General features: G+C 50.9%; 2 protein-coding genes across 2 annotated transcripts; one reads left to right on the top strand and one right to left on the bottom strand.

The window, feature by feature from the left end:
* Positions 1 to 14111: 14111 nt before the first annotated feature.
* On the top strand, positions 14112 to 16096 carry MYCGRDRAFT_68429 (uncharacterized protein; the record flags this gene model as incomplete). The annotated part of the gene is made up of 2 exons (XM_003855482.1): positions 14112 to 15170; positions 15227 to 16096. 2 exons carry the CDS (start codon positions 14582 to 14584, stop codon positions 15895 to 15897), a joined length of 1260 nt encoding a protein of 419 aa, XP_003855530.1.
* Positions 16097 to 22047: 5951 nt separating this feature from the next.
* Positions 22048 to 22528, bottom strand: MYCGRDRAFT_103262 (uncharacterized protein; the record flags this gene model as incomplete). Its single annotated transcript, XM_003854909.1, has 1 exon — positions 22048 to 22528. The coding sequence occupies one exon, from the start codon at positions 22439 to 22441 to the stop codon at positions 22199 to 22201; it is 243 nt and encodes an 80-aa protein (XP_003854957.1).
* Between the last annotated feature and the right edge of the window lie 69 nt (positions 22529 to 22597).

The raw sequence follows: 22597 nt of genomic DNA, 5'->3' as shown, positions 1-22597 counted from the left end.
GTGAGTTGAAGAGCGTACTCGATGGCCAACCTAACATGAGATGAGGCTAGCGGTGAGTTGTGCAGCAACAGAAAGACGAGGCTGTTGTCGATGTCTCGGAGAAGACCGGAGTACTGTGTGGTGGTCGTCGGGCAGTCCGCCTGGACACACCAGGAGAGACACATCGGACAAGGAGCCAAACACAGCCTTGTGTGATCATGAAGGCGACTAATGCGTTCGACGAATAGCCACCAATTGCATGGACTGAATCCAGTTGCTTCGCACGCCTCACCGAATTTGAGACTGAGCTCGTGTTCTTTCACAGATGGTCTCCGCGGGCGTCACCGGAAATGTCAACCTTGCGCGCAGGACGAGAATCTCACGCAGCGACTCGGGCGACGGCAATTTCGAGGCGAATTGTAGCGCTGCTCCACTGTCCTGGCATGAGGTCGAAGCTGCGATCGCTCGATCCTCGTGTGCTCACAGTCCCGGGCATACGGATCGGAGACCACGGTCAAGGAGCTACACGTTGTTGCCTGACCCTGTGCTTCCACATCCCTTCCGTTGACAATGGTCATCCGGACTAATCTCGGGAAACGGCATCATGTCGCTTCCCTGGAGCCGTCAGCACCAACTCCCTCGATGCTGGTCTGCCGACGATGAACAGGAAGCATCATGGACGAGCTCATCGATCGCATGTCTAGCTTTGGGCTGTGCTTACTCGGAGTGAGACCATCGCCGGGTTTGTTGGTTGATTTCTCTCCTGGCGAAACTTCGTGCTCTTTCCTTTCCGGAGGATATCATCGCCATCGTAAGCACATGAGCAGGCAAGCAATCCAATCTTCGATCGACCAAGACAATTGCAAGGCTTCACTCATCGACGCGAGACAGCCGAACCATACACATGAGGTTCCGAACCATGTCGATGGCATGGCCGAAGCATGTTCGTCGGGCATGCAGGAACCAGGACAACGACCTGTGCACAAATTCCCGGAAACGGCAATCTCAAACAGGCAGGGCGTCCCAGGCTGTCGACCCCAGCAAGCACGCGAGGCGAGATCAGGCCCGGAATTCGCAATGAAGATCGTTGATGTGATGAGACCAAACCCTGGCCCGCGATTGTTCTTCCAAAGAATGCAAAGACGTCACTTTGTGCCATGGTATGTGGTACGACAGCAAGGAAAAATGTGCGCATGCCCGAGACGACCAGCATTGGCGGAACGTCCGGACGTCAGACGTGGAGGCATTGCGATTGCGAATGATCCGGGGCCAGCGACGTGAGATGTCTCTCCTGGCCAACCGAAGCGATCGCGGATAGGTCACGATCGAGGAGAGCAAGTATGAACTTCACATGCAGCGCGCAGCGGTCTGGACTCCCAGTGACGTTGAGAAGGCTTTCGATAGGGCCAGCGAGACACAATGGAGCTCATTTACCACCTTGCCCACAGGCCAGCGTCAGCGAATGCGGTTAGAGACCAAGGTAAAAGCCTAAACTGAGGTCAGCCCTCTGACCTACAGAGGGCTGACCGCGACTCGACTTTGCAAAACAGCTCGACGTAGCTTAGCTTCTTACCTCTTCTAGCTGAAGCGTCCCGCTTATCCTTGGCCGCTTCAAACCTTTCGCAAACCTAGCAGATATTAATGTACCGAGCTAGCACTCATATACCGCGTTATGGAGCGTATGCAGGCAGCACTTGGCTTAGCACGCTCTTCATACTGGTCTGTGCGTGAGATGGTAAATGAGCTTCATTGCACTTGCGGTATTTGCAGGCCTTCGAAACTGCAAGGCAATTTATGAAGTTGACCAGGACAACATCGCCGAGCGACACGCCTCTTGCAACGGCGAGTGAGTAAGGCGCCTTGCCCACAACGCTGGTCGAACGGGACGAAGAAGAGCGCCGCGCATCTTCAAATCATCAAAGTCCAGACCACGCCTTGCAACAACGTTTCTGTGATTGTAGATCCAACGCCTTCGGGGCTTGCATGTCAACCCCGAGGAGTCCATTGCACTTGTTGTCAAGCGTGAGTACTACAGGTATTCGCTTTCGATCGCACTATTGCTACTGCCTAGTCGGGGAAGTGTGCCCATCGGCCATCGCGGACTCGGCGATGGCCAACCTCCATCCAGCCCTAAAGTCCACTTCCTGCGTGCCGGTGAAAAAATCACGATCGAAGGCAAGCCACCAACCTGGAGTCCTTTGACAAATTTTGGGAGTGGCTGGGACTGGGCTTTGGTCTAATGGTGGGTTTGACTCCGTCCGCCGCGCTGGCTCCTGGCGCCCGAGGGCGGGAAATGGACTATGGATAAGCGTGAAGTCTACATCGATTGAACGCTATTGTAGTTCGGGCAATTTCTGGGTTGCTTAGGTGGTGGTTGGTCTCACTTTGAGGCGCATCCTGCTATTGGAGTCGTGGTCGCAGTTTGAGGCGTTGATGGTTTGGAAGTCTGGCTATAGCGGCGGTGGGATTTTAAATCCACCCAAACCAAAGGCTACAGCGACGACGCCGACACCATGGCGTTGCGGCCATTGGATGGCCAAGCATCGTGGCTCGGTCGGTAGCACACCTACCAGATGAGGCATCGTTTCGACAGACTGTGTGGGCATGAATCGCAGCGCGGCCTCGTTCGCGGCGTACATCTCGAAGAGTCTCAGCCTCTCTGTGCCAGCCCTACCGCTCGCCGTTTGTCTTGCGCAGCAGCAGGCGGCGGGTGTGCATTTGAAAGAGACGGCGATGTCGAACGGTGGTGGTATCTCACAAAGAGGTTGACGAGGCTGTTAGGCAAGACTTGCCTCGACGCCAGACGTCCTCGTGAGTCGTGTCGCTATGCTCGCGTGGAAATCCTTCGGAACCATTGGAGCGGAGCCGAATCATGAGCAGTTCTTGGGATGCATCATCCTTACGATGGGCGACGTAGAATGAGCGCATGTCAACATGTACCCTCTCTCATGCATCTCCGTGGTGCGTCGACCGGACGAAGGAGATCATTTGAGTGTCTCTCATGCGTCTCCGTGCGTCGACTGGACGAGGGAGATCTGTCGAATTGCCGTCTTGCAGATGCTGCGGTCGACGATCTTACGCCGTCGCAGGCTCGCCGCAACCAACACCAAACGAGCCGCGCGCTTCGATACGTAGCGGCTGCTGCACACGCACGACCCGGCAGCAAAATCCGTGCGTCTGCTCATCCGTCGTACTGCGTCGCCCGTGACGAATCGTGTATCCACAGCTGCTGGTCGAGACCCGTTACCACCGCCGAGGTCTCACTTGTTGGTGCTTGCTTTCAAAGCAGCGTATCGCCCACCATTGCTGGCGTTTGGCTGGACCACGCCGCTGCGGACAACTGATGAGATACCGCGCGGCTATGGCTGACTATATTTGAAACGACGACTTGCACAATTCTCGGCGATCGAAGGTCGTGTGCCGCATGTCTCGAGACAGGCAACAGAAATAGGGCGCCGACATGTATTCCATGTGGCACAGGGAACAGGTGTGATGTGTAACGTCGCTGGCGTCGAGGAAGTGAACGCAGATGCCGACATGAAGCCGCTCGTGGTCTAGACTTCCTCTGACGAGTGGGTGGCAGCATTCTTGAGGAACTGGTACTGCTAAGCAAGACAAATAACAGGAAGGCTGGTGGAGAGCGAAAACCACCATCTCCTACCTTGCTAGCCATGGACTGCTAGTTTGGAAGAGTGTTCACGCCAGATGCATCGTTGGTGGCGGAAGATATGCGTCGGTCTATGCATCTGCACCTGTGTGTGACGCACAATGTGAGGGACTTTCTCAACAGGACAAGGCAAGCACGAGGCAAGCAAGGCCAAGGCCATACGGCATGACAGCGAATCATGATCCGCAGTGCCCTCAAACAGTGCATGCGTACTGCATGCAGGTCTGGGTGGTGTCGGATAGAACGACATGCATGCCATGCAGAGCGGGACATGCCTTGCCATGACACGGAAATCGATGGTAAACCTCAGGCAGACAGCACGGCGGCTTGCATGGCTTGAGACAAGCGGACGAACGAGAAATCTCACCTTGCAGACCTGCACGCCTCCTGAATTTGTCCCCCATGAACAGCGGGCTGGAGCTTGCAGCAGCGCGGAAGGAGAGCTGCAGCCGGAGCATGCCTGCGATGTGTGATGAGGTCGTGAAAGTGACGCTGTTTGGACAAGGTGCGGTGATGACAACGAGCAGGCCGTGGAAGTTTGCCTGCAACGAGGCAAGCGCCAAAAACTAGGCCTGGTCTTTTTCGTGTGTGACGAAAGGCAGCTACGGCGTGGATGTTAGGAAGGAAGCAAGTAGCGGGGCGCACTACCAGAGCCAAGCATGCGCTACTGCAAGGTATCGTGTTTCGAGCCAGAGTCTGATTGCTGCGCGGCTGGATAATGATGATTCAATGTTTCAACGATGCCTTTGGGACTACATCCGTATTCAAGGCAGCCAATTGATGGAAAGGACAGCTGGCAGCATTGAAGATTTCTATGCCCCTGACAACGAACAGTTGTTCAGCGTTCAAACGTTCGCCTTGGAGAGTCGTTGGAGATGCTACAACCGTAACTGCAAGTCGCAACGGCGCAAGATGAAGATGTTCGCACAGTCGAAACGTCTGCATGGGTACCATGACGCCGCGAGGAAGCTTTCGACGAACTTCCAACCAAACGCAGGCGAAAGTTTTCCACGATCGGAGCAAGTACTTTTTTGGTGATTTTCATTGGCAATGCTCATCTGATCTGCGCCTAGCCGGGGTGGACAAGAATTTCTTGCTCACCTCAGGATGCCGGCGGAAGGACAATCTCAAACAAACGTCCAATCATAACCGTCGCGCGTTGCAGAGCATGTTTCCACCGACGATCTGCCTTAGCTGGACCGCAGAGACTAAGACAGGGAGCAGAGAGGTTTGACGCAAGCCGGCCGTTGAGCACTTCTGGAGCTCTCGGCGACGATCTCTGCCGCACGCAGCAGTCCCGCCGTGGAAGCGAGCATGAGGTTGAATTTTGATTGACTCTAGATGATCTGATATGGGACATGGGGATGCAAGCGCGCACGCACACGCACGGCAGAGAAGAACCCTCTTCGTGACCCACTTTCACATTGACGTCGACTGCCGGCGAGAACGACGTGATGCTGTCAGTGACTATGCAGCAATTATGGATCTCATGACCAACGCAGCCCTTTGCATAGAATGTGAGGCTGGATCTACTCCACTCTAGCCACCGAAGCGTCGCAAGCAGGAGGCACAGCATCATCGGATGTTCTGCCGGATCCACGCCGATGCATCGCATCTCACACATCACCAAGCAGTAGCACGTCCTTCGTAGCACCAGCTGTCATGATTGCACTGTGCTGATGTTGTGTGCATAACTTCGATCCGGGAACCGCACAGTAGGATGTTCTCCTGGTGCCGTCCTTCGTAGTCTGCGAGACTGCGACAGACTGTTGGCCGGAAAGCTCGTAGCGGCCAATCAAAGCCTCTACCCACTATGCCATGAGCCGGTCGATGATGAGACAAATTGCAGGCTGTTCGTCGCACCACCAAACCCGGGCGCTCCACGACCACCTGCCCCGGCGGCGCAAGCATGTTTCTAGCGCCGAAATCTTGTCGCATGGGAGGAGCACAGCAAAAAACGAAGCCAGAACAGTGGTTGTGGGTCCCACTCTTTCTCTTGAGTCCACGTTACAACGAGCTAAATTTGCTGCAGGGTGGCTGTTAGTGGTGGTGTGCAGAACAAAGTGTGGTCTTCTGCGGTCTTGGTGTTTGCCACTCGATATGATTGGCGATTCAGCCGATCGAGCTTACATCTCTGGGTACGGCCTTCCTGGTGAGGCCATGATTTCAACCAATGATAGCCTACGAGTAGCGACTCTGCCTTGGTTTTTTCACACGGCGAGCTGCACGATAGGTGCCTGACTCTGTGTCGCTGCAGCCTGCAAGTCGCCGCTCCAAGCCTCCAAGGCGTATCTGTCGGCCTTGCCAACCACGGAGAGAGCCAGCATGTTCTGGCTGTACCGTACCGCGTACTATTGCGTATATTGGTGGAGATCAATATCGCCCATCTCGGCGAATCACCAGAATGAGGCTTATTTCGTACTTTTATTACGAGGTGGGCCCAACATAGCTACTCCATCGTAAGCATCCCATCGTTGAGAATGCCCGGCACAGGCAGGTGAAGCCAACGACTTCTCCTGGCCAAGTCTGATACGCAACAGAATGAGACGGCAGCGCAAACACCGAGACTCCGTGCGAGGGCACAGTACAGCCAAGCGCAAATATCAACCGCCGCCATGCATACCGTAGCGCCGGCGACCTATTTCGGCGTTCCATATTTGCTGACACGCAAGCCGCCGTTGACCAAGCTCGAGGAAGACCAGGACCAGGATAGACTGACAAGCGCGCGCAGACAGAAAGTTTCCGCCCTTCGCTTCACGCAAGAGGCAAGGCGCGGCTTGACCTGGCGCTAGTGATGTGACAAGGTTCGACGCTAGTGTCCCGTCATGTTGAAAGTCATGAGCCATAGATTGTTGATCTACATGGTGGGCCATGGTCTTAACTAAATACAGATATGGTACCGATGTCGGACCTGAACACGTGTTCAATATTCAACACTCCCACTCGACGAGCGTGCCAAATCCCATGTAATCAACTATGTAATCAACCGGTAACTCCCACTGAAACGCCATTTCCCGCTGCCTCGTTAAAAAACCTCATTAAGGGAAAAAGAGTGCAGCCAACTGTTCACCAAGGTTACCGTTTCCACTACCGACTGCGAGCGCCGCTTCGTTTCCATCTCTTCTCAATTCCTGAATTCGTCCAGTTATAATTACTGCGGCGATAGCTGACTTCTTCCCATTAATCCAGGCTTCGTTGTCGTATTGCATCCGGTCGATTCTAGTGAAGAGATCTTTGGCTAGTGGATGTTGAGCGATATATTAATGTAGGTAGTCCGGAATTCTGTCCTTAATGATGTTGACGATAAACAAGTTCATCTGACCCCAGCAAGCCTGTCTCTAGCGCAGTCGATTTGCATTAAAGCCCTCGTTAAATTGTTGGGCTTAAACAATTTCAAGAGGATACCGCTCGGGATAGGTAAACACTTCTTTAAAGGACGGTCTAAGGGAATGAATAAAACGAAGTATTTGGGTTGTCTAGTTGACTTTTGATTGAGGATCCAGTGGACTAAGGACAGGGACTTTCTCTACGAGAAGTCCGGGTCGCAAGAAGCGGACATTACTAACGTGAAGTTCCACTGTGCGTTGCAGGTGGCTCGCGTCGTGAATGTCATCGTCTATGTCCTCTTCGTCAATCCAGAGTCCGGCGTTGGAGTTCGAATTTAGTTGCTGTTCGTGAAACTGTGCCTGGTGTTGGTGCACACTCGCTCCGTATCTTCGTACTTCTCCTCGCGCTCTCGCGAGACCTGTTAGTTGGGTTGCTATTGCTGGCGCGTAGTTTGATGTGAGGTTTGATGTGAGATTTGATGTGTGTGTGTGTGTGTGTGTATGGGTGCTTTTAAGACAGTCACCAGGTCATGCGGTATTTGTGCTTTTTAAGACAATCACAAGGTCATAAAAGTAGACGGCCCGTATTCAATAAACCGGACCAAGGAGTCTATCGTGTAGCGGTGCTTTCAAGGTCGTTCTCGCTTAATAGACCCACTTGTTCTGTTAGTTCTGACGTGTCGTGCAAGGATTGTTACCTCAATTAATCTCTGTCGTTATTATGCCGAGTGCGGATGATTGTCGGTTGAATTCGCCTAGTGCGAGAGCCTTCGTAAGAATGTCGGCGACTTGATAAATCCCGGGGATGTGCTGCACCTCAACGCGCTGTTCTTCGATAAGCTGTCGAATGAAGTGGTACTGTACGCGAATGTGCTTTGTGCGGTTGTGGTGCTCCGGGTTCTTTGCGATGGCGATGGCACTCTAATTGTCGACATTAATTAAGACAGCTCGATCTCTATGGTTTGACCCGAAGTAGGTGAGCATGTCCTTTAGCCACGCCGCTTCTTTACCAGCGTAGTAAAGAGCGGTGTATTCGGCCTCAGCTGTAGATAGCGCGACGGTTGTCTGCTTCTTTGATGACTAGCTGATCGCGGATCCTCCTAGCATGAAGATGTAGCCGCCGACGGACTTGCTTGTGAATGGATCCCCAGCAAATTCTGCGTTGGTAAATCCTCTAAATTCATCGGTGCCATTAAATTCCAGTGCGCGGTTAACAGTGCCTTTGATGTAGCGGAAGATTCGTTGTACCAGTTCGGCGTGTTGCTTCGTAGGATTGTGACAGAATCGACTCGCGACAGATACGGCGTATGCGAGGTCGGGGCGTGTTCCGAGCATGCCGTACATTAGTAATCCGACTGCGGACTGATACCATTTTCGCTCCTCGTTGCCACAGACGTAGTTAGTTGGTGGCGGCTCGTATTTGATGTCGGTGCGAATTGGCGTTGCTTGGGCGTTGGCCGATGTTATCTTGAACTTCTCGAGGACTTGCTTGAAGTAGGTCTCCTGGCTAAGGCGTATCTTGTTGCCGTTTCGACTAACTGCGATGCCGAGGAAGTGTTTGCACTCGTTCATGTCAGTCATTTTGAAGCGCTTTGATAGACTTTCCTTCAATGTGTTGATGCGGTCAATGTCCGGTCCTGCGATAAGCAGATCGTCCACGTAGGCGAGGAGGTAGGTCGTTCTATCCGAGAAGACTGCATTGTCGTGTTGGCAGGGAGTAAAGCCCATCTCCTTCAGTGCTGTCTTTAGAGTGAGGTACCAGATTCGCGGTGCTTGTTTAAGTCCGTATAGCGCTTTGTTAAGCTTGCAGACTTTTCCCTCCTGCTCGTGTCCTGGTGGTAGTCGCACGTAGACTTCTTCGTCAATGTCGCCGTAAAGGAACGCAGTTTTAACGTCCATTTGATGGACCTTCTAGCTGTGGATTGAGGCGAGTGCGAAGAGCATCTTGTAGCTCATTGGTTTAACGACGGAGGCGAAGGTCTCGTTGAAGTCGATTCCTTCTTCTTGTTCGAAACTGCGAACTACCCATCGTGCCTTGAATCGATGCACATTTCCTTTGTCGTCTCGTTTGACTTTGAACACCCACTTTCCGGAGAGGGCGTGTTTGCCGCTGGGCAGTAAGAACTCGTCGACGAGTGTCTAGGTGTTATTTTTAATAAGGGAGTCGTACTCGTCCTTCATTGCTTCAACCTATTTGTGCTCATATTCATTGCGTGCGACTTCCTTGTAGGATTTCGGTTCGACAGGATCTTCGGCGGTAAGTTGGATCTTTACTGAGTCGGTAGCTGGTGCGGGTTGCAGCTATGGTTTTTCTTCGTCTTTTGGTTCAGACTTCATCTATTTTTGACTAGTAAGATCGAGTTCGATCTCGAATGTATCCTCGGTATCGACAGAGATGTTGGAACCCGCTTCTTCGGTAGCCGCTCTTGATAGTAGCGAGCGTAGACTGTTGTCACTAATGTCGGATGCGAAGTAGCCTCTGAAGCTAGGCTTTTGGCGAGTGAACCTAGGACCCTATGATCCTAGCTTGTTGCCATCTCTTTGACGAATCTCGGGGATTGTGTTGCCTAGCTGGACTTGTTGATTCTCCTACTTAGGTAGGTAACGAGTAAGTTCGTCAAAGCTTGGAACGTCGCCGTACTTATCGCCGGTCTCGAAGTACGTTAGCATCATTTCATCGGCGGTTATTGCGGCGACCTGGTTTGCGCTTGTCGTTAGGTAGATAACTTTAATAGTTTTGTAGTCGATAGTAGTATCTTCATCAAATATTACCTCCTTTGCTCGTTCAATTGCCCCAGTGTAAGGGTTCCACAGTCGGTAGAGGTTGGTGCCCTCGTAACCGACGAGGACGCGAACTTGCGCGCGGTCTTCCCATTTCTTCGGGAATTTTCGCTTCGGCACGAGTTTGTATGCGCAGCAGCCAAGTCGGCGTAGCCACGAGAGGTCATATTGTCGTCCGGTAAATACCTCGAGGGGAGTTTTTCCGTCAGCGAGCGCGATAGACGGTCGCCTGTTAATAAGGAACACCGCTGCGCGGACGAGTTCTGGCCACAGCGCTGTTTAAACGTCTGCGTCAATTTTCGCGCAGCGCACGATATCCCAAATTTGACGGTGTCGTCGCTCAGCTACACCGTTTTAATCTGCCTGGTAGGGAGCGGTCCCTTCAAAGACAATGCTGTGCGATCGCTCGAGGCTCTTTAATACGGGCGTGAATTCAGGACCCATATCGCTTCGGAAGGCCTTCACTCGACCGCCGGTCTTTAGTTCGGCCTTCTTGATGAAGTCTTTGATGTGGTTGCCGATTTTAGGGCCGTCTTTTGATTTGTAGGTATAGATCCAAGTGTAGCGCGTTAAGTCGTCGACGAGCACGAGGTAGTACAATTCGCCGGATTTTAAAAAGGATTTGTAGCCGGTAGATTTCGAACTTCTCATAGGACCGCAGAGATCTATATGGATAAGTCCTAGTTTCTCTTCTTGTCGCAGTGGGTTGGACTTGATGAACGTTCGAACACCTTTCCCTCGAATGCAGGTAGAGCAGTTGAAGTCCTCGTCGTAGTACGCGATGTTCATTTTCGAGAGAAGCTTGCGCAGAGAGGGAAGATTCAGGTGGCCGAAGCGTTGGTGCCAGACGCGCAGAGGCAGCTTCTTCGCAGAGCGACTCGTGAAGTACGACTGTCTAAGTGGTACGCGCGCATTCGGTGATTGTTGCGAGTAGAGATTCCACCAGTTGCAGAATAGCGACTTGTTCGAGACGTCGAGTTTCCAGAGGTTACCGAGTTGAGTACCAGTTGCGATTGTTCTTCCGGTAATGCGGTCTTGAAAACGACAGGAGCCGATCGTTGAAAAGTAATCGGCGCCGCCCTGTTGGATTATTGCGACTGACAGTAAATTGACCGTTATTTGAGGGACGTATAGCACACCGTGCAGTGCGATTATCTAAGTCCCGTCGTCTTGTTTGATAGTGAGCTCGACAACGCCCATACCGATGGTGTAAAAACCGGTACCGCAGCCTTCTATTTTAATCTTGCGTTTGAACGGTTTGTACGTCTGGAACATTTCGCGTTGGCAGTAGACATGGCGAGAGCAGCCAGAGTCCACTACCTAGTCTAATGGACCGAGTTCAGCGTCTTCGATCTCGTCTTTGGTTAGGTCTGGTTTGATAGCAGCGAAGGCTGGTATCCGGAATCGCCTCTGACTGCGCCGTCGTCCGGCTAGTCAGTCCGATAGCACTGGCGAGGGTTCTTTGTTCTTTGAGAAGAAACTGTACACGCCAGCTTTCATCAGTCCGGACGACATCTGTGCCTTTGGCTTCTCGCGGCGAACAGTGTCTTCTTCGTCGTCTAATATCTCTCCGGCAAGGCCTGATGGGTAGGTCCCATCAGACCTTCGCATCGCGTGGGCGCCTTGTGTCGTTTGTCTCGACCTCTCGCGCTCAAAGCGCGGTTTCTTTTGAGGACGATTGTCGTCCTTTCGGAGATGCGGGAACTGTGTTATACAGGCCCCATTTGTGTGAGAGGGAGGACCATATTGATTGTGTATTACATAAGGACTATCAAATGGTCCCTTTAATTGGCCTCCAGAGTGTGGTTTCGAAGCATTGTGCTCCGGTATGATGTGCGCGGTAGGGTTTGGCCTACCGGTCTCGCGCTTCCGTTTCTTTAAGTTGAAGTTCGGTCGCGCAGCATAAGCACTCGCAGCGGTTTCTTTACCCTTCATTAAGATGTACCTGTTGCGAGCCTTGTTCTTAATCAAATTAAATGACAGGGTGTCCCCCGTGCTACTACCGCCGATGTTCCAATTCTGAGAGATTATGTCGATCTAGTCCGTGAATCCTGAACCGAGGCGGTTTATGAATATAAGGACCTTCCAATTCTGATTTATTAGACACCCGGTCGGCAGTCGGTTCTATTCGTCAAAGATTCTGTTGTACTCTAACACAAAAGTGTTGTAGTCGGGGTATGCCTCGAGATGGCAAGACTCCCACTCTTTGAGTTTTGCGTTAATAGTAGCAGCGCCGTCAGGCGTGCACATCTGTTCGAGGGTCTGGATAACCTCTTTAATTGTCGTGAATTCTTTGACTCTGTCGGCGTAGTGCTTTGAGCATTGCGAGACGATGTAGCCGCAGAGCACTTCGTTGACCTTCTCAAACTCTGCGAGTACGACTATGTATTTATTGTATGAATCAATATCGTCTACATCTTCGGGGATAGCTGGAAGCATCCCTTTAATGTAAGGCCCAGTGGCCTTCGCAGCGTCGAAGAATTTGACGGTCCCTATTCGTTTCGCCGTATTGCGGCAGTCGTTGTAAAATGTAAGCTAGTTCTTAACACCTTGGAGAAGTAGCACGGAGTCGAACACTTTCCCATCGCCGCAGATGTCCTTTTGTGCTTTCCGCTACTTAGCAGAGTAACGAGTTATTCGTTTCGCCATTGCTCGTGCAGGTGCTATCGTTCGGGTACGTCTGGTGCGTGGTACAATGTCGCTGAAAGTTGTTAGAGCTCTCTTTGTGCCAATAGGCAAAGATCGCTTAGATCGAACACTCAGTGTGTCCGAGCTGTCGTCAGAGTCGCTGGGTTCAGCGTCTAGTTGTGGCACAATTGTACTGCTCGTCTCTTCTTGTTCGTTGTTCTCGTCTTCGGAGGACGATTCTTCGCTTTGTGCGTTAGGGTCGCTTTGTTTGCTTTGTTCGGAGGCAGTGTTGCTTGCGGTGGTCGCAGATATATCGGTAGTTGAAGTAGATGTAGCCTCGGTACGGCGCTTAGATTTCAGATTTTTTGGTGGGTGTACAGAATTCTTATCGCCTTGCACCCCTTCGCTCGTGGTAGTAGCGGTTGGTTGTTCGTTTAGCATTAATGCCAGATTTGAGCTGTAAACGACTAGTTCGTTCTTCGACTTCTTGACCATCTTAGACTTAATCGTCTGTAGGTTGCCTTCGATCTGTTTGTTGTAACAGTAGAGTGCTACTCGTTCGGCGTTCTTGCGCTTCTGTTCTTCGTATTCTTCTTGCGTTTGGCCAGGTTTTGGACCTTTTGCAGCGGGCATAGAAGTAATGTTCGAGGATTTGGCAGCGTGGTGCCTTTGTGTAGTGGTAATGGTAATGAAAATGACAGCGTAGTGCCGTTGAGAATGATGATGTGAGGACGTAGATGTACGTGCGTTTTGTAATGGTATAAGAGAGAGCAGCGTTGTGCGTGCAAATTGAATTGAACAGCTGTCTGAGCTGACCCCTAAGGGATTTCTTTACCGCTTGGGGTTTAGATCATGTGATCATTTGATTAAAGAACCATGCTTTAATTGAAGACTTATTGGTCTGGCCCTTTGGGCAAGTGATTCTGGCCACTTGTGGGCGCAGTGATTTGGAATTATGAGGATGAATCAATCCTTTAGTGTATACAGCGTTGCTGTTCAGTCGTTGACTGTTGTATGTGTGTTGAAGTCGTTACTTCGATTCCTGTGACTTCGTTTAGCTAAGCATTGCGACTAATGCGGTAGTTCAAGGAGAGGAACAGTAATGTTGTATTACGTGTAAACGCTCACCCGGGCTCATAACCTGTTGAAAGTCATGAGCCATAGATTGTTGATCTACATGGTGGGCCATGGTCTTAACTAAATACAGATATGGTACCGATGTCGGACCTGAACACGTGTTCAATATTCAACACGTCATCATCGTGTGAATGTGCAAGCCACGACAGCGCTAAGCAGGTGGTTCAAGGGGGTGGGTCGTGCGTCTGTGCATGTTTCCCTGGTGAGAGTGGGCAAGCACGATGAGCGAATCAGAAAAGGATGAGATGTGAACGGCTGTTAGCGGTAGCGGAGGATTGGTGGTGGAAAGGATGAGGTGTACCGTACCGTGACCCGGCCGTTGAACGTTCACTCGCACACTAGCCCAGCCCGGGGACTCTTTTGCAACGCTCGGACCCACGGCACACGAACATGTGTCGTCTTTCGCCTCGTACTGCGACTGGATGGGTTGGTGGACTCTGATCCTTGGGCCTGGAGCCTTAACGTCCGTCCTGTCTGGGACCACTTGTCACTACCGTCCATCTGGCTGTGCTGTGCGTCCTGCTACTTACATATGCATCTGCGCCGCTATCCGGCCTACCACGTCTCACTGCTCTCTCTCTCCCAGCCTTAGCCTACCTCCCACCTCGCCTAATAACAGAAACACGGTCCTGTCTGTCGCCCAGGGTCTACCTCTCGACCGCCTCTACCAATCGATCATCGCCCCACCAACTACCGGCGACATCTCCTCTACCAACGACATCACACCTCTTGATATACAACTGGCGGCCGGCTTTCGTCGTTGTTGTTGATCACTCCACATTCCATCCAACCATCGACACTCCCTTTGACCATTCCTGCTTCGTCACTGGATCGGGCATCTGTTCATCAACGACAACAACAACCCTCCCTTTGACTTTCCCGATCGTTCCACTGCGATCCGTTTGAGAGCCAACCAAGGAGGATTACTGTTCCTTGGATCTTGTCTGTCCTGCCAATTGATACTTTTTGTTGCTTTCCACGGCCGCTTGATGAGTGTCTCGAAAGCCTAAAGGATCCGGATTGTCCTTTTCTCTTTTTCCTCTTCTTTCTCCTCCTCCTCAACATGCTCCCAACCCCACCACCATCTCCCAAGCCATTGTCAGTCTGTCATCCGGAAGACCGCATCGGACACCTCTTGGCCGGAACCATCCAATTGACAGGAATCCTTGGAGTCGGTGCCTACGGAACCGTATACAAGGCCCATGACATCGAGACTGATGTGCAGTACGCTGTCAAGGCGCTGAACAAGGTTGGGCTGGATCCACGGCAACAGAAATTTCAGGACCGTGAAATCCAGCTGCACTACGCCGCTAGTCAGCACCCCAATGTGGTCTCCTTGGTCAAGATTCTCGACTCGCCCGAGTGCACATATGTCGTGATTGAGTACTGCCCGGAAGGCGATTTGTTCTCCAAGATCACCGAGGAAGGCCACTATGTCGGAGACGACTTCAAGGCCAAGCAGGTGTTCTTGCAGATTCTTGCCGCGGTCCAGCATTGCCATTCAAGAGGGATTTACCACCGTGACCTCAAGCCTGAGAATGTCCTGGTCATGGACAATGGATGGACCGTCAAGCTCGCGGATTTTGGATTGGCCACTCAGGAACGTGTGACTTCCGATTTTGGATGCGGATCGACATTCTACATGTCTCCAGGTGCGTACCCGTCGACGTTGAAGTTCTGCCTTTGGATGTACTGACAAATCCCGCAGAGTGCCAAAACTCCAATCCAAAGCCATACTCATGCTACGCCTCCGCTGCCAACGATGTGTGGTCCCTTGGTGTGATTCTTGTGAACCTCACCTGCGGCCGCAACCCTTGGAAGCGTGCGTCAATGGAAGACTCCACCTTCCGCGCCTTCATGCGTGACCGGAATTTCCTTCAATCCATTCTTCCCATTTCCGATGACCTGAACCACCTCTTCCAACGGATATTCGAAGTCGACCCTACACGTCGGATCACGCTGGACGAGCTTCGTGAATACATCATTCGCATGCCGCGCTTGACGACCCAGGAATGCTCAGCTCCTGCCGCCGCACCCGTCACCCCTCCCTACAGCCCGCTGAACAAGCCAGTGGACTCTCCTCCCGCCGTGGTCATCTCCAACCCGGCATACGAACCTGTACCACATCTCGACCTCCCCGCGCAACAATACCCCGCGACCGACTTCTACCAGCAAAACTCCGCGCTGTACACTCCTCCCAGCTCCGGACCTTGCACACCGCAACCGACCAACCTTTATACGTCTACCCACCACCAGCAAAAACCGCCGGTGGTGTACCCCAGCTCGCCCTTCTTCGCCAACTTGCCCGACTTCAGGCGCTGTGGACATTTACTTTCTTCTTTCCAATTCCCACAGCACGCCTGGGCGGCGACCTACTGAAGGCCAGCAGCTTTGACTGGGAGCATTCATTGTTACCCGGCCTTTTTTGAATTCACCGGCCACTTTCAATTCGGATTGTCCATACTTTTACACTTTTTATTACCGCCCAAAAATGGATGGAGGACTACCTGCTACTACTGGCGTTTAACTCACGATGGAACGATGATGAGATGAAAGATGAAAGAACTTTTGAGCGATTGTGTTTTGTTTTAAAGAAAAGCTCCCTGTACGAGATACCCCTGGACGCTTGTCGTTGTTGATGTTGCTGTTGGTGGATGGCTATCTTGCTTCGGGGTGAAAGACCTCCGATGGCGTTTGAAAACTATGGCGGACGGATGGGATAGACGGAGAGATCATCGCCGCTGTTGCTGGTCGAGATAGATAGATTGATATCTGTACTACCACGCGATACCACGCGACATTCGTGGCCGGCCTCCTGGCCGTCCGATTTGAACCCCATCACGATCATTACCTTTTTTTTCAACACACCTCTCGATCGATGTCTCTTCCTCTGGTCGCGTGATTGACTCCCTACAGACTCTGGACCACAGGCATGAAGCAGTGACGGTACCCTGGAGACGACTCCGCCATCGCCGGTCCAATGCAGGGTCGAGTCTTCGTCGACATTTGCCCAAGATGGGCACCGATTGAGTTCTCAGCGTCAGCACTGCTTCCCGTATGCAGTCCACGGTCTGTATACGATCTGCATACCCTTGCCTCGCCTGTCACGCACTTTCGGCGCAACTGCCTAAAAAGTGACAAACGCCCTCACACCCTCACAGCTTTCAACCTTCAATTTCGGGATGATTCGGGTTCATCCCCGGCGTGTGTTGTGACGTCTCATGAAAAGACAAGGACAAGGACAATAAGCTGCCTCCGCAGGCAGGTCCAGGTCACGAGGTGACCGAACAGGTCGAGTGATTTTTGGTAAGAGCCATGCCCAGATGTAAGACGTACGATGTAAGGCAAGGATCTTCTCGTCTCGCGTCACCGACAGTCTGACACACGACCCAACTACCGAAGGAACAAAAACCTGGCCGATCTAGAGTGTCACGTCTGACCAGGGATCGCGCTGTCTCGATCGTGGCTCAGATGTCTCATTACATCATCAAGGGCAACGACATGTCGCAATCCCATGGGAAATCCAACCTTGCACCATCGCCGCATGGCTCTCTCGAGCAGGAGTGAGGCTGCAGAGTCATAACGCCCGACAGTAAGATATAGCGGGCATCTTCCTTGGACATATAGAGGGAGAGAGTTTCGATGTTGCTGCGCGATAAATTGGCGACGACGAGGACAGGTCCTTGAGGTTCGGGCAAGGGGCTTTCGAAGCCCGACCGAGTCATGGCAGGTATTGCCGGACAGGATTGTGCTTGGGTTGGTCTGGGACGTCTTTCAGGACATGGGTGTTGCTTCGTGATGGTCAGCATGAATTTATGCGGCAGACTATATCTGACATGAGGATAGAAACTGCTGCTAGGTCGTTCCTTCCGATGGCTTGATTTAGCCCGCCGGACAAGACCGAGACGACCCAGCTGCAAGCTAACGGCGGGAGGGTACCGGAGAAGGAAAGGAAAAATGAGGCGGACACGCAGCACACTCATCCGTTCCTCAGGCAAGGCGGCCTCTCGGCTGTCTGCACCGCATGATGCGGCCAGCTGGCACTGGCTGTGAAGAATCCGAGGCGGGCAAGCGAAGGCCGTGACGCTCCGCTGTGTGACGCTGTTCAAAACCACGCGCGGCCTTTTCTGGCAACGAGAACGATGAGCGTGTACTGGCTACGCCCGGGTGCAGAAGGCTCGCAGCTCTCTTTCTCGATTGCCGGAGTATAGCCCGCCACGACTACACCTCCTGCCTTCTGCTGTGCGACTTTCACCCGGTCACAATTTGTGACCTGTCCAGCTATGACGCCAGATGCAGCTCATCTGGAGCACATCCAAAGCTCTCGGCGATCACGACCCCCGTTGTTAATCATAGCCTTACTCATTTTTATTCATAGCCTTAGCCAAGGTAGTAACGTTAGAATTCTACTAAGATCCTTACTTTGCCCTCGACGTTAACAATACTATAACTACAATAGTGAACGCAATGAAATATAGTGTATGTAATAGGATAGCATCGTGCGATAAAGCTCGTATAATTAATATGTATATATGTAGTGTAGTTATAGTAGTAGAGGTAGTAGAAGGAAAATCTATGCTAGAAAGTCCTTAGAACGCCTACGTAGATCTCTTACTTGCGCAAACGGCTACTCTTATAGTAAGATCTGTTAATTACTAGTGTATTCGGTAATTCTCGGTAAGCTAATAAGAGCGCGAGAAACTCCTTTAGTTTTGCTAACTAAAGGGGTCGTAATAGTAGAGGTAGTTTATGCGTTAAAAAGCTCGCGGCTGTAGTAAACGCTATAGCTAGAGGTCCGGTAGCTCCTATTAAATAGGCTGCTAAGGCGCGTTCTACTACTAATATTAGTAAGGATTGTGCTGCTAAGTCCTATGTTATTAGAGCTAGTAGCTATGTTGTTAGAGCTAGTAGTAGTAGAGTCGTTAGCTAGAGGGCGGCGGTATCTGCTAGCTCTAAGGCTAGTGTTGTTAGCTATAGCTATAGCCGTAGTAATATAGCTACGGCGGTGCTATAAGTGTTGCGGCTAGTTAAGACCTTACCGCCGCCGCTACTCGTTTAGCTATAAGATCCTTATTTAGTACTGCCGCTAGCTTGTTACTATACGGTCTATTGCTATAGTAGTGCTCTATGTATTGCGTGCTAGCCTTTACGTAGCTATACTGCCGCTTCTAAGGATTGTAGCCGCCCTTGCTGCTATAGTTATAGCCGAGTTGTTAGCTTAGTAGTAGTCGCTGTAATAGATTGCTAGGCTCCTTATTACAGCGGCGGTTGTGCAGTGCTATAGCCTCGTCCTTAGTCTATTGCGTAAGCTGTTCCGGTCTAGTTATCTTACGCTTAAGACGCTATAAGCCTTGTTGTTGCTACTCGAGCTTGCGCTTGTTAGTACGTACAAGGGGGTCGTATATCGTCGTCGCTATAATCTTAGGTAGTAGCCGGCTACTCGGAAGGATCTACGCCTTCTCGAATATAGTGTAGTCTAGCGTAAGCGGCTAGTTATTAGCCTACCCTTTAAGATATAGCCCTAGCTCGTATAAACAAGGTGTGCCGGTCTTAGCCCTAAAGGTATAAGTATATAGCAGTAGCTTGTCTATCTTCTTGTGCTGCTTCTACTTTATAATCTACTAAGCGGTTATCTTTAGTACTTCCTTATGCACTACGTTTACTACTCTGTGCTAGAAGGGCTTGCCTCTAAACTAAGTAGATATAAGGCCCTTAGCCTTTGTAAGCGACGCCTTATATTGATCGATAAGGTGCTCGTAATAGGGCTCTATAGTATTAAAGAAGCTAAAGATGTCCTTACGTGCCGACTTAAGCTATGCCTTTAGACTACCGTATGTACCCTTATACGGTAAGGTTGTTATAATGCTATAACTGTATATGCTCTTAGTCTACGCCTTTACGCAGAACTCCTTCTCTTCCTTCTACTATTATGTTAGTAGATACGAGTTGCAGAGGTAGAGCTATATTGCCTTCTTAGCCGGTGTTAATAGCGTCTCCTTATCCGTAAAGGAGTCTATAAGGGGCAGCTTAGCGCTAGCCTTATAGACGTCGCACTATAATTCGAATTTAGCTAGTGTTGTAGTATTAAGGCAGGCTCTATATCCTTTAAGCTATTATTTAGTAACCTTCTTACGTGCAGTTGTTGCCTTCTTACTAAGGACTCTAGGTACTATATTAATACTAAACTTCGTATTAGCGTTGCTCTTAATAGCGACGTTTATATGCTATATATAAAGCCGGTGTCGTACTCTAGGAAACACCGCTTTAAATAACTTCTACATCTGCTAGTTACGGTCGTATATTATATACGATAGCTCGTCGATGCTATGCTCTTCTAGACACCGTTTAATCTGCTGCTATGCCTATATAAAGCCCTCCTTAGTCTCGTCCGGCATAAGGACGTAGAGCATAGGCAGGTAGATGCCGGTGCGTGTGCGAATAACTACTACTATAAGGGGGATGCTATATCGTTGCGTCTTGTATGTGCAGTCTACGAGCTATACGTCGCTGTTATCCTTAAAGATCTATAGTAGTTGTAGATAGTACTATGCTAATCCTCGGAGGTTATTAGCACGATCCTTTAGAGGCTTACTATACTAGTAGCCCTTATCTTCTAGCGTTTTTAATACCCTCTTAACTAGCGTAAGGCTATCTAGCTGCTTTAATCGGAGGGCATGCTATGCGTTATAAACGTCGCGAGTTAGCTATAGAGTTATAGAGTTACCGCCGAACTGCTTCTTATATTAGTAACGGCACTCTTTCGCGGATATACTAGCCTTACGTATGTTAGCGAGAAACTCGAGCATCTTAGCTCCTCGACCTTTGCGGCGATGTAGTAGTAGTCCGATAGCCTTACTACTAGCGTAGTTATAGACTAGAAGGCGACTAAGGGATATCTTTTACTTAGAGCTGGCCGACTTCCTATTAACCTTCGATACTATTACCGACATAGTATAGCTAGTCTTCTTTAAGGACGACTCGCGCACAATAGCAATGCTAGCGGCATCGAGTCCTGCCCTTCTCTTAACTATATTAGCGTTACTAACACCCTTCGCATAGATCCACCTCTAACTAATAATAACACTGCCCTTCTTATCCGGCCCCTTCGAATAAACAGCCTCCTAGCTAGTCTTCTTAGTATAGTTGTAGAGCTATGCTTTAGTAGCTTCCTAAAAAGGGAATCGGAGCCCTTCGACGACTAGCGGTGCAATAGCATTAAAATAAGATGCGCGGTAACTACCGCCGACTAAGAAGGCGCTCTTATTAACGAGTATCTGCGCGGTAGCGTTTCTACCGCTTGCTTCTTCCTTAATACTAATACTAACATTAACACTATTGTTATCTTACTAACCAACCGCGCAGTAGAATCCCCTTAAACGCCTTCGTTCCTTACGCTCCTTACGCTCCTTTAATACCTCCTCTTTCTCCTATAGCTCTAGTCTATTAAACTTATGCTATAGCATGTCGCTATTATCCTTATCCGAATCCTCGTCCTTATTACCCTTATTAAGAAACGCGCGTTCGTAGGTGGACAGCGGCGCGGCGGTAGAGCTAGCTATAGCGGTAGTAGTAGAGCCGGATATAGCAGAAACAACAGGAGGCATAGTATACTATAGCGACGACGAGGGTATAGGACAGCGATCAAAACGCGTCCAAGATTACTGCAAAAATAGGTAAGAAACGCGACACGCGTGGATTCGAGTCCCGTGCACGTGACTAGCTGAGGCTATGAATAAAAATGAGTGAGGCTATGATTAACAACGGGGATCACGACCGTAGATTGATTGGCTACTTGTGCGTCGGAAGTGGTTCAGGTGAGTTGTGGTCAGCCATGCCATCGGGACCACTGCACGCAGAGGTCTGGACGAGTCGAGATGTCACCTCCGCCCTCTCGGCAACCGATCTCTGATGAGGTCGAATCTGAACGAAGTGACATGCCTGTCCGCGACTCCGCACCACATCAACGTTCACAATTCGGGGAACATGCCGATCTCTTAGGGTTAGGGTTGGGGTTGTTGCCATCGGTCTCAAATCGACCGTGGATTTCTTCTTACTTCCCTGGTAGAGATCAGATGGTGAAGATCCCGTTGTGATGCATCTGCAAAGATCCGAGCGTTTGATGATCCGGGAGGAGGTCCGGCGGTCGATCCAGACGCAAGGTCAAAACATGCGTGTGGCAACTCGTAGATCTGATACAGCATGACAGGCCCTAAGAGCGATCATGTACGTCTGAAGATTCTCAATGGCATTCAGGTGGTCTTCCGCCATAATCACAGCGTGCGCATAGCCATCCTCTTGCCTGTTCAAAGCCTGCTGGTATCTGCTGCCGTGTTCGATCAATCCCAGCGATAGCAAAGTGGCGAGTCGGGAAAGCGATTGTCCGTCGTCACGCATATGTGAGATTGCACGACCACGAGACAATCCTTCGTCTGTCCACGCAGTGTACGGGCATCGCGATGGTACCATAGTCGATCTGCTGTGCAAGTTACATTTCTCCGACAAGTCTCAGCAGCTCGCTCCGGTGGTTACGAACATGGCTGGAAGTGGTACAGACGGGCTCATTTATGCACGAAACCCTGGAACGTTGTGCCATCCACGCCGCTGGTATAAAATGACGGCCACTGCTTTGCACTTGAGCGGATTGGAGACCGAGGCATAGTTGTGCAGATCTGCTTCCTTGCTACATGCTCTTCGCTGTGAATGCTTCCCCGATAAGCCGGCGCAAGCCTAACGTCGTCTCGATCTGTTCCCAACCGCCTTTCGGGCCGCTTGTGGCCTCTGTACCATATGTCGCACTCTCCGGCCAGACATAGCCAATGCAGCCTCGCAAAAGTATCCTAATTCCAGTGCTGCCGCGTAGTCTCAGCGCAAAGCAACTTCTCTCGCTATTCAACATTTCGGATTGCCAGAAATCGTACCTCATGCCTCAATGACGATGTCTTGGAATCATGCGCTCGGGCCATAGCCGAAGGCCGTGGCCTGGCCTGTTCCACAGCTCGATAGCTCCATTACGTCCCCCAAGATACCATAGCTGATGTGTTCTTGCGCTGCGATTTCTAGTTGTGCTGCACAGAAACGG

This window comes from Zymoseptoria tritici, chromosome 2 (assembly GCF_000219625.1).
Source record: "Zymoseptoria tritici IPO323 chromosome 2, whole genome shotgun sequence".
Taxonomy (NCBI): Eukaryota; Fungi; Ascomycota; class Dothideomycetes; order Mycosphaerellales; family Mycosphaerellaceae; genus Zymoseptoria; species Zymoseptoria tritici.
This window is presented reverse-complemented; position numbering and strand designations above follow the sequence as displayed.